General features: G+C 37.3%; 1 protein-coding gene and 1 long non-coding RNA gene across 4 annotated transcripts in view; both read right to left on the bottom strand.

The window, feature by feature from the left end:
- The window catches only part of cadm2b (cell adhesion molecule 2b), a 156111-nt gene that overhangs the window by 30909 nt on the left and 112284 nt on the right, over window positions 1-12918 (bottom strand). For all 3 annotated transcript variants that reach the window (XM_016679963.1, XM_007568604.2, XM_007568606.2), the window contains one exon: window positions 6054-6203. In XM_016679963.1, the coding sequence (XP_016535449.1) occupies window positions 6054-6203 (150 nt within the window). The remainder of the gene's footprint in view (window positions 1-6053; window positions 6204-12918) is intronic.
- LOC107838233 (uncharacterized) lies at window positions 4-4173 on the bottom strand. Its single transcript, XR_001664301.1, has 2 exons — window positions 3286-4173; window positions 4-1473 (listed from the first exon to the last, which is right to left on the bottom strand). It is a non-coding gene; the product is annotated as an uncharacterized LOC107838233 (long non-coding RNA).

The raw sequence follows: 12918 nt of genomic DNA, 5'->3' as shown, positions 1-12918 counted from the left end.
TTTGTATGTTATTTAACTTTATTGTGTTTACAACTGAGTCACAAGTAAAATGAGACACACAACAAGAAAAATCATTTAACTTTTGTATGTTATTTAACTTTATTGTGTTTACAACTGAGTCACAAGTAAAATGAGACACACAACAAGAAAAATCATTTAACTTTTGTATGTTATTTAACTTTATTGTGTTTACAACTGAGTCACAAGTAAAATGAGACACACAACAAGAAGTTGGCTTTTCCCCAAGGAACCCTGAAATTATTCAGAATCCTTAGTTATTTTTAAAAAGTTATTACACATAATATATGAAAATGAATTGTCAGAAAAGATCCGGTGTTTTGTTGTTCTTCACATTAGCAGTCAGCACAGAGTGCACGGTGCCATAATAGAAAATTCACATTTCAGTGAAGCTAGAAGTGAAATACTATACTTAAAAGCCCATTAGTCCTTTAAGGAAGACATTAGCCCTGGCCATGAGGCCCTTTTCAGCATCTTTGTTCCTTGTAAAAACATTAACTGAAAAGTAAACACCACTTTAAGGAACAAACTCATGGCTTCCTACCAGTGAAAAATCTTTCAAAGACTTAAAATCAACAAGGAATGTTGTGTATTCACCAGATTTGCGATTTAAATGTGCTTTTACTGGTGCTCATGCCTGTAATTGCATCCTTGGTAATTATCCTTCATTCTCTCAGGCTAATGAATGTTTTAATGCTCACATTAGAGCATTCATTTAGCACATAACAGCATTTTGATTACAACAAGCCAATTAAGATCAATTTTGCTTTGTGACCTTTATGATTCATTCCGAGTTCCCCAATTAAATGTCATGAATGATGAACCATGAACTAAAAAAAGATGGGACTGAAATAGAGAAATGGACAATGTAATAAAGAACGTTGATGTAACTTTGGGGCTGGACATAAATCTCCAATATGCATATAATGTTTAAATAGTTAGACATCTCCACATTGCAACACACGGTGTTGATGAAATTAACTATCTCCATTCCACTTGAATCCCACAAAAAGTTTTTAATGATTGTATTATTCATATTCACCATATCTGATCAAAGATTCTGTATGCCTTCTGAATAGTCATTACCATTCTCTATAGCCTCACAAGAATTTGATCCTTTCCCCGCAGAAGCCAGAGTGAAATAAATCATAATGAAGACAGCAGAGGACAGTTCTGTTCTCATTTGTACTGCTCAGTAATAATAACTCACAACAGTGGTGACTTAAAGGAGGGATAATTCAACAAAATCATATGGTCTGAATTACGTTTTTTATTTATTTATTAGAGCAACCCCCCAAAGCAGTGGTTCCTAGCAGTGACCACTAATTGGCCTAATGTATGAGGGAAGCAATGGCCCAACTATTACGGTAATTTATCTCTGTTTTCTCAAGTCTGTACGGGAACCAGCTCTTTGCCATGGTGTGATCTGGAACCTCTGAGGTGGTCACATTCAACCTAGAATTGGAAATGCATAATGGATGAGACTGAGCAGCCCAAGGAGAAAGCTGGCATGATATAAGACGAGGAATATCTTGACCGTTACATTAATATGCAGAGAAATTCTAAGCCACGATCTCATGTGGCATCTCGGCTCAGTTAATACTCTTTCAAACATGATAAAAATGACAGAAAGGTAAGCTGATTCTGGGATACCAAAATGATCCTTCTTTAGTGCAATCAGCTTTAATGGCCACTTGCTTAATTCTGGTATTCCTTACATTTCTAAGAAGTTTGTTTTGATTGGAAATGATGCAGGTACCATTGCAAGACAGTGTACAAAGGGTAACATTTCATTTCTCTTTTACAAAACAGACTTCTTATTCAGTCTTTAGACATATTTTCTTTTTCTTTTTTAATCAACTGTGCATTGAACTGGGACCTCCAAGACAGTCACAATGATCAGCAGTGAGCTCCACTGCACCTAATGCGTAATCCAAGGTCTGTTTTTAAATACTGCTTAAAGAGTGAGGTATACTGTAGTGAACGTAGCACCAATTTAAAAAAAAGAGTTCTCAATACATTTGTGCACTTTGAAGGGGTTGGATGAATGTAGCAGTGCATTTGTATTACATCTCTATGCCTGCTGTTCTGGCATGTCACATAATTGAGGAGCAGCCAAACACAGAATTTACAATTGGCAGACGTACGTTAGAATGGAAAACCTCAAAAAAACATCAAAACAATCTAAACAGAAATTGATTGACAGTCATCCTTGTCACCACTAGTTTCAGCCTCTGGCACAACTGCTTGCAGCTGAAACTCCTTTTCCAGAGGAGTTGTATTCTTCAAGTAAAAATTTATCTGACCTGATAAAAATATCAATTCAAACTGAAATCTGTTGAAAGTCACTCATTCAGCATTGTAGGTTAAAGGGAACCTACCATCCTTCCGACCAAACTAGTTGGCATGAGTCTATAGTCAATATAAAATACACGCATTACGTTTTTTGCACAAAAATCATTCTCAGATAGTGAGATTTCACACAATCAGTTCTGATCATTTTGAACTCCTTTCAGAATAAGCTGTTTTAGGGGTCTGTCACTTTAACGGAAATAAGCTGTTGTTGGCCACGCCCCCAAACTCAATGTTTACACTTGCACTTTATGCACGTGAAAATGATTGTAAAACCAATTGTACAACAATTGCAATTGGTTGTGCAATTGCACAACCATACATCTTTGATTTCGAGACAGACCCAGAAGCAGAAGAAGGGAATATGTGTCAACAACAAAACACTTGTGATGGCCAGACAAAAAAAAAAAAAAAGCCTGTGTGGGTTTTGTTTTTTAGTGCTTGGACTGCTTCTAGAATCAGCCGAGACCCAAATGGAAGTACAAAAAATTTGCAAAAAGTAAAATTTGCATAATAGGTCCCCTTTAAAGTCAACAAATCAGCCTCACTTTTAAGCTACTTACCATCTACCCTAACATTCAATGGCATTTGGTGACCAAGAAGTTCACTAAGGTTGTTATTTTTAAGAAAAATTTATTATCTTTAAAAATATAAATTTCTTTAACAACAGATAATCTTTTTGCTTATTTGATGAAGAGGAGTTGTAATTCTGACCATTTATTCTATTGGTCAAGTTGTAGAAGCTGTTGTAAAAGCTACTTTTTGTGCTTGCAAAAATAGCCAACTAGTTCAAAATTGAACAAATTATAGACAAGTCAAAGATCAAATTTTATCTTATGTTATCATATGACTAGATATAATGAAAACTAGTCCCAAGGAAATTTGAAAGAGCATGTTAAAACTCCTCACTCTCACCTTTTCTTAACGTGAAAAACACATCACGGCCGTTGTCCTTATCTTTCATACTAAGCTAGAGGGAATAAGATCAAGTAGATAAAAAAAAAAAAAATAAATAAATCCCAATCATTTCATTAGCATATAGAACCACACATTAAAAGTGTTAAAAAGCCTTTGGTGTTGAATCTTTCTCAAGTGACAGAAGGGGACTGTTATAGTCACTCAAAACAACTGTATAACATGGACAGATAAACTACCCACTGGAAGGACTGGAAGCAACAGGAAAAAGTGATATGTATCTAGCAGATACAGATAGTTTAAAATATTAAAACTGAGAGTAGGGTAATGCATCATCGCCGCCATAATCTAATCTACTCAGTGACAGCAATCCTTGACCAGGTTTTTATCACAGAAAGTGAACAGGGCTGCCTTAAACTCAACAGTTTCATGTTGAAATGAAAGTCAGCATGAGGTTAAATGCAGCATTCTTCACTGGCTCGACAAGAGGCCAAAACAAGTAAGAGGATAGTTGCAGCTCTATGCCAGGCAATTAACTGGTGATTTGGCACAGCAGAAGTATCTTTCCAGGTGTCCCACTTTGTTCTACATATGAATCTTGTGTCATTCAACGCCTCCCTTTTCTCCTGATCGCCTCCCAGGCATCGCATTTGTTGTGCCAATAAAGCTTTTTATTTGGCTGTGGGAGATGGAGAGGAAATGTTCCCGCACTTAGCTCTGTCAACTTCTACTCTTATTAACAGCATTCATTTTGTCATCGTCGTTGCTTAGCGAAAGGAGTTTGCCCTCTAATATAAATTGTTAAACAAGATGAGCAAAGTGGCGTCATTCATTTTGTTCTTCAAGCTCAAACAAGGATTATGAGTTTTTTCTAAGAGGAATTATGAAACATCCCTCATCTAGTTTTGATTATCTCATGGTGCCTGGTGGAAAAAGTGGGTAAAATTGTCTGGTAATGTGCTAAACTGGTTCAGCTCTTCCTCTCTACACTAGGGGAAACTTTGTGTGTTTTGACAAGTGAACAAAGATCACACTCGAGGGTCTCTGAAGGTTGCATTCTTGGGCGACTTTTATTCAATATATGCTTGTCTTATCTCAAATCAAATACTACTCGCACGTCTCTTACCCTTTGTGTGCTTAGGATGCATCAGTGAGTGGACGGAGCACAAACGCCTCCAGGAAAGACACATATTTTGCTCCTAAAAATGCATGGTTAGATTTCAGCTCTCAACCAAACTCAAAGAGGCTAAAAACCACACTGCATGAAAGAAAGCCATGTGTAGTTAAGGACTGAGGCTTGAATTTTAACAACCACAAAAAGTCTATAATAGAATAAGCCTCTTCTCATAAAACAGACGTTGCAAAAATAAAGGCTTCCCCTTAAAAATAGAGCACAAAGGGTGCAGCGTGTTGTAAAAGTAGAGCGAGCCCCCGTACAGAGGCTAGAGTTCTCTACACACTCATCCTGGGTTCCATTCCTGACCCTGAGACCTTTGCTGAATGTCTTCCCTATTTTCTCTCGTCTCCTTTTTTTTTATGTTCATACAGCTTTGTCTTCTCAAACCCCCAGTCAGTTGTGACCGCTTGTACTGAGCCAGGATCTGCTGGACGTTTCATCCCGTTAAAGGGGAGCCTCTCTTCTCCACAGTCCGCTACATGCATGCTTGGCCTGAAAGATTGCTGTAAAGTCAATGACACGACGCAAGCACATTTCCTGTAAAGCACTCTGAATTATCTCGTGGGTAAGATGAACTTGCCTCAATCTATAACATAGAATAATATGTTTAGGAGAGGAATAGGTTTTGTTCTTTGATTTCTACTTCAAGTCCACATCCTCAGGGCACACCCACACTAGTCACACAAGAGGATCTGTTTAAGATTCAGTTAAGTTTCATTTAATTGTATTTGGAAGCAATTTCATCTAATAAAACACCTTAGACCTCATTACTAAATCCAATCAGTTGTGAGGGAGGAAAGTATTTCTTCAAACCAGACGGACTCTCATTCTCCTGGTTTGCTGTGGCATCTTCCTTTCCCCATCAATTGTTATTCAAAGGGAAAGTTCATCTTCAATCACTGAACCAATGATATTGTATTAGCAGCAACAGCAGAAATGAAATGGGTAATATGCTGTGAGAAACACTGATAGATGAGCACCCCGACCCTTACAAGACCAGTCCTCTGTTACGCTCCCTTTCACCCCAATTCTAATTTATCAAATTCAGACTTTTGTCACCTTTAAATTGGATTTGGCTGGCGAGAGCGCGTTACGTTTCATCCAAGCTGAGGCCATGTTTCACGAGGTTGCAACACTCCACTTCCAGATCAGAGCGATATCAAAACAACAATACAAATTTAGGGCAGCATAGACACTAATTAAGACCAATCATCTCAACATCCACAGGCACTACAATGTTGTAAACAGCACAGTGAGTGCTGCATGATTACAAAAGTGCAATACAAAAACAGTCTATTCCTGCTCAGTCTGCCCCCTGGGACATCAACAAGATGAAAAAAAAAAAGCAAAAAAAAAAAAAACATGAAAAGTTTCTTCGGCATTAGGAGTAATGAATGCATTTCCCTTTTATCGTGTCTGTTGTGTATTCAGTCAAACTGTGCTCGCAGACATATTCGAACATTCAGAGTTTTAAAAAAGTAATTTGAAAAGATGCTGATGCAATTTAATCTGCTCCAGACGTATTTATCACAGCTTAACATTTCATCTTCCCTCACCCCCCCACTTCCTCATGTTTGGAAATATCACTCACCTTTCTTGTCCCCAAAGAACAGAGTTTGTTGTGCAGGGTTTGACCACTGGAGGGAAGTGTTATCATTGTAATCCACACGACAGGTCATGTTGGCTGTGCCCCCCTCCACCACCGTCACATTCTGAGTGATGGGGAACTGACCCTGGCTACCTGTGGGATTTGTAAAACACAGCGTGAGAAAATTGCTATAACAAGAGCCAGTTACATATTGCATGTTAACATATTTTTTTAATTATATCTTTTCACTAAAAACTAAAATCAAACTTTTCTTTACACCCCAACATAACAACTCCGAGTTACAATATTCTCCCTCAAAATATCACACAAAGCTTTAAACTGCCATCGCGGCTAAAGGACTGATGTTAGTTTTTCTCGTGACAATAGTAAATGTTAGTCACCCAGACTGCCTTCTGTGTTGCCTTATTGCAAGTACCTAATTGGTAGCATGGCCTAATTAGAGGTAGTCATGTTCTGCTGCAGAGTGTGGATCTGTAGCTGGGTGGTAAATTGACACATAATCCCAGACACTGTGGGCCTTCGATCCAAGCGACTGCCGTGCCCCAGAACAGCCGCTTGTTGCAGTGTGCCCAATACATCCAAATGAGACCTAATCACCCAGCCTTGCTGGATTTTACCTTCTTATTCCACATTTGTACTTGTCGTCTCAGAAAAGTCCCCCTAATTACATTGCAGGAGTATTTTTATCCTGTGTGCATTTTATTAAACTCTTCCTAGCTACAGAATCACGTCTTAAACTAATACTCTTTAGAAGAAGGTGATTTTTTTTTTTTTTTTTGAAACCCAAATCCTCCCTTTTAAGCATGTCAGGAAGCAACAGTTGCATTAGAGCTCTTGAATTTGTGTCGAGGTTGTTTAGGACTGACAAGCTAAGGAGATTTACATGTTCCTCTGGATTTTGTAGATCTGCTCTGCTCTCTGTGGGTACACCTACGTCCCTGGATTTGAAGGTGACATTGTCTGTGCTACAGTTCACCGCAGGGACTTTCAGCTTGGGGAGCAACTGTCTGCCTCATTAGTCCCACTCACACATGGGTGCAGAGGACGATGGGAGAGCCAAAGATCTGTAGACCTTCCTTGACCTAGATTGTACTGATGAAGCCAATCGTCTGCTGGAGGTGAGGGGAAGCTTGACCATGAACGGTGAATGAAAATAAATCCATCAGACCTGTTAACTCTCTTTATGTTCTTATTTGTTTTGGCATCAAGTATTTAAGGGACTTAGATACTTAAATAGACTTAAATAGATTTCTTAGGAATCTCTTTTTTTATTATTTATTCCTCCAATATAAATCAAGTTATTAAACATTATGAAGTGGAAGGAGGATCACACAAAGTTTGCCATTTTTAACATAAAAATCTAAAAAGAGTGGCATGCATTTGTATTCAGCTCTCTTCACGTTGGTACTCTGAAGTGAAATCCATTTAGTGAATAGATTTTAATTGTGTGTATTTTATAACAAGTCTCAGCAAGAACATTTATGAACAAACACATTAGACGGATCAGGGATAACAGCGTGGGGAACTTCAAAAAATAATTATGTAAAAAAAAAAAAAAACAACTCATACTTTCAAGATCTCCTAGAGTTCTGCCCAAGTCTTTATTCATAAATGAAAAACATGGGATAATTCGAAAAGGTTACAAGACTTAAAATCTGTGGACCGGGGGGGGGGATTACTGCCGACAACATATTCGCGTTTGTAGATAGATTTTTACCCAGAATGCAAATGGAAAAAAACCGTGAGCGAAACGGTGACTGGTACTGACTAGTATATATTCCATTGAGGGAAACTAAGTTTCATATCTGCTCAAGAGCCCCCCTGGTGGTTGAAGAAAAATCCACATATATATGAAAAATAACACTGAATGCTCTCTGGTATTGTTCAGGGGGCCAGACCAAATGAGGAGGCGGGCCAGATCCAGCCCGCAGGCCATAGCTTGGGAACCCCTGATCTACACCATGAAGTATTGTGTTAGCAGCAATACGAAGCTTCAGCAGAGACAAGGAAGATAGTTGGAGTTTGTGGGAGGAAGAGTAAACGAAATACAGGTTTATCCCAGAGGAAGTTCTGTGATTCACTGGGGCAGAACTTTACCTTCCACAGAGCAACAGACTTACATTTTCACCCAGTTACCACGGAATAGAATGGCTACATCAAAGTCTAAAAATATTCACCCTCTTGGATATTTTACTGTTTTTATTGCTTTCACAAATCAATCATGGTCAACAAAATTAGCCTTTTTCGACTAATTTTTTATTTTTATTTTTATTTTTACAAAGAATCCCGTTAATATCAATGTGAGAACTGATTTTTAAAAAATAACAATTAAATAAAAAATATTTAACATCATATAAGGAATTGCATATTTACCCCGCTGCCCTCACAAGCCTATGTGAAAATATAGACATTTTCATACTATTGGCTTCCAAAGCCATTTTCCAAACTGCTCCAATCTTTTCAAAGATTCATCATCACCTCCACTGCCTACATACAGACCGGTGACAAATTAAAGAGGAAAGAAACAGAATCACGCAGAGCTTCTTTGCTATAGCATGGTTTGGGTTCATTTGTGCTCCCAGGTAGGGTCAGGACAAATCAATACAGTTTTTTTCTTTGTGATCACCTTTACTCTGTGATGAAACATTTCTGTCCTGATGGGAGTGGTCTCTTCCAGGATGAGAATGCCCCTATCCATAGGGTCACTGAATGAATTGATGAGTGTGAAAAAGGTGAATCATATATTTTTGGTCTATGCTGCCTCAAGAACTCAACTAGGTTGTACACATGTGGCAGAATTCAGCTTGAAGTGTCAGAATTTGATTACAAGCGTCTCCTCCGAAATGACAAAAATGGCCCACGAGGGAGTATCGTCCTGCTTCGACTGCATAGGTCTAACTACTTGAAATGTGGAACTTACAGAGAAACTTTACGGAAATATTTTGTCTGTACATAAAAACTGTTAAATACACAAAAATGCAACAAAAAAAAAGAAAAAAAAACTTAAGTATGCATTATTGCATTCAAAACGATGCTATAAGTTCATGAAAAAAATGGTCGCATTATCATTCCCCCCCTCATATAATTTCCCCCCTATCAGTACTGAAATGTGTTGATTGCTACATTATGTCTATGGTTGGAGTCTTTTTCATGGCTGTAAATATCTGAAAATAAAGTAAAAAAAAAGAAAAGACATGAGATACAAGCATAACTTTGTAGCAAAAAAAGAAACCAAATTATGCCACAGCTCTATGCAAGAATTGAATATTTAAGCTAACAGTTTACACTTCATTTTTATACTAATGTTTTCAGAAGAGAGAAAAATGTGTTCATCTTATGATTTTCATTTCTAAACTAAATAGCTCCACATGCCTAAACTTCTTGGAGACATTGAGAACCTGTTACAGCTGGATGATTGACAGGAAACATGGACCTAAAAAGAGAGCTGTCAGCCAAAATGGTAGAAAGGAAGAAAAAAAAAAAAAAACTCCTTTTAGATTGTTTGTACCTTTATAGAGGAAGTGCAACCAAAATGGACAGATTGTAAAAGGGAAGCATTTAAATAGATCAAACAGGATATCAAAGCATCAGGATGGAAAACTCAAAGCAAAATGCATCAAAAAGAAAAAGCACAACGACCGAAAAGAAAGATAAACGGAGTCAATAAGCGTATTAAGGAAAGCGAGACTACAGTAGTGGATGAGTGGATGAATGTGAGACTCAGGAAAAAAAAAAAAAAATCAGGAATCTGATTTGTTAAAGCAGATTATGCTTAAATATTTATTTGGTGCCGTCACAATGGAATACATATAGATGACTACCTAAAAAAAAGTTCCTACAGTTACTGGTTATATGGGAATCTCTATTAATTAAAAGAGAAATTCCCATTCCGTCTCCTTTTAATTTCTACTACTTAAAAAGACGAGCCAATGGTAGTCAGCACCTCTACACTGGTTGCAATTAAAAGTAGCTTTGGCTATGAAGTCATTTTTAAAAATGAGCATGGACCCAGCCACTACACGAGCATAAAAAACGTTTTCCAGGAAAGGAAGATCCAGAAAACATCCAGATCTTAGATTTAATGAAAACTTTTGCTGAAATTAATTTTAAAAATATCATGACAAGGCTAAAAATGATACAAACTGTGATGTATTGCTTCATCTAAAAAAAGTGCTGATATTTGCCATCCATTATCTTCCACTTAATCTGAGGTCGGATCGCAGAGCCAGCAGCCTGAGCACAGAGACCCAGACTTTCTCTCCCCAGTCAGTTGGGCCAGCTGCTCCCTGGGAATCCCAAGGCGTTCCCAGTCCAGCTGAGAAACAAACTTCTGACCCCATCTCTAAAGGAAAAGGGCTAGTAATTGCAATAACATCAATTGTTTGTTTTTTTCCAAGCTGCAATTCAAAAACTATGAAGTAAAATAGTTCAGTGTCGTATTTAAAATGGTTTCTGTTGAACATCCAATAAAGTAGTAATTGCATTTTTTAAAATGTATTTTCTACAGAAAAAATATTGCTAGTTTTCTGTGATGCAATTTGCAATGCATCACAAAAATGAAATGATTACAATATTTCCTGAACAAATGAAATTCATGAAGTACTTTGCTTTTATTATCTGCAATAAAAGCAAAGTAAAAAAAGCACAACAGAATTTTGAAAACAATAAGTCCCTAAATGAGTACATACTTCAAATATGCATAGGAATTGATCAGAAGTATAAAAATAACAATCCCGCTGTATTAAACATATGTTTCCCCAATGATCCAAAAAGATATCATACATATATATATACACATATATATATATATATATATATATATATACACACACCTGATTCGATTAAAGTAGAAAAAGGCTACTCCAGTAAAAGCTGAACCTGGCAATATCACCATGAGCTAAGAGATTATAGTCCACACTCAGGTGGGCCACCGGCACACTGATCATCAGTCACAATGTCAGCACACATGAGATTAGTCAAGCTGTTTGCTGTGCTTCACACATTTAGAATGCTGCTGACACATCTCTATGGTGACATTAACTTTCATACGGAATCAGGTGACACTTTCCAATGAATCAAATATTTACTGCACTGCTAAAATACGTCAAAATGTAAATCAGGTGAGGAGATTGCATCTTGGCTGTAAACAAAATATTTAATGATTAGATTTTAAAGAGGAACCATAGGAACAGATGTCAGCTAGCACATGGCACAGACTAAATGTAGACGCCGCTTCTTTCTGCGAGGGATAAAGTCTGTGCAGCAGGTGCAGTGTGCAAAAAATGAATACAGATGTTTAAAATGGCTATCAGTTGAGTGTACATTAGCAATAAACTGTTTCATTTCATCTCAGATGAGCTCTGGCTCTTATCAGAATGCAGCTCAGACCATAGCCTGATGAAATCTGAGCTGGGGCAATATTAGATACAAAGAATATGATACTTATGTTATTGATTCTGTTTGCTTTGTGGTCTGATTCTGTATGCAGAAAATGTGAGGCTACACCTCGAGGGAGGGGTAAGAAAAAACTGACGTATGGTTTTACATGGACGGCTTTATAGCTCCTCTCTTTGTGCCATTTTATTAGGCTTTTGTGGGGCATTTTTGGAAAATGTAAGCATAATGAAAGCCAGCTGTGTAAATAAATTTACCGAATCATCTAATGACCAGTGAGCCATTGCATAAGAGAAACAGTATGAAGAATATCTCTGTTTAGGAGAACAGAGAGTTAGTGGAGGAAGAATGAGGCTTACCACCCCAAAAACCTTTCTCAGTTTCAGCTGACTGCACCAAATAATGGAAAGCGGTGGCTTGATGAATGGCTGGAGTGCAGTCAAGCACACCACTGCAGAATAAACTGTAAACTGAGCGGGGGCGAAAGAAAACAAATAATTCAAAATATAGTTCCAGAAATGCCCTCATTCATTAGGGATTAATAACAATGATTCATTTTCCCGTGGAATGATTTCCAGGCAGTTATCAAGCAGCAAGTTCACCTCTCGTGCTTGATTTTGCAGAGGCTTCTTTGCAAATAGAGGTGTTGGATGTGTGGGGCTCCACTCAGCATACTGATGAGATGTAGTAACTACATCGCTTGCCAGTGATAAAATTCTATGAAAGATCCTGTTTACACAATTCATCTGTTTTGTAAAATTTCTAAAAAGGATCATTTAATACTCTAAATCCCTTTTAAGCCCTGATTGATCAAATGTAAGCATTAGAATGTGATTTTTTTTTTTCTTTTTTTTTAAAAAAAAAATCAAAACAGAGAAAACAAACGTGTTCAGTGTCGCGTTCATAAGTGGAACTCAATTTTTGATCACTAGCAACTTAATTATGTGGATTTTTACATGATGAACTTGAAGTGGGAGCAGCTCACACTCATGGGAGGAGATGACAAATTATTTGGCAGTAAACAAAAGATGTCCATTGTGGTGGAGCATTGTTTTGTTTCGTTTTGTGGCATTTTTGTTCCTGCTGTTTTACTTTGCTTTAGTGATGGATTCACATAACAGATTGCATTAAATACCCATCACATAATTTTAATCATGTGGGATATTTTCAATTTAACACCAAATCAGATGTTCATCTTGAGATGTTATTTAATCCCCCTGCCCTCTAAAATATTTTTTTAGGCTATCAATGACTCATAAAATACTGAACACTTCAATATGCACACACACAGATCTTGATGGCAGTGGAGGTTTTGGAATTGATTTCAATCAGCACAATGACAAGTGACCAAAGGTGGATTATTTTTAGTCAACCAAGAAGTTTAGGATACAAAATTAGACTCTTGAAAGCTGAAAAAGGTACAAAAATGTTTTTAATAATGCATCTGTTTTTT

Source organism: Poecilia formosa, unplaced genomic scaffold (assembly GCF_000485575.1).
Source record: "Poecilia formosa unplaced genomic scaffold, Poecilia_formosa-5.1.2 Scaffold228, whole genome shotgun sequence".
Lineage (NCBI taxonomy): Eukaryota > Metazoa > Chordata > Actinopteri > Cyprinodontiformes > Poeciliidae > Poecilia > Poecilia formosa.
This window is presented reverse-complemented; position numbering and strand designations above follow the sequence as displayed.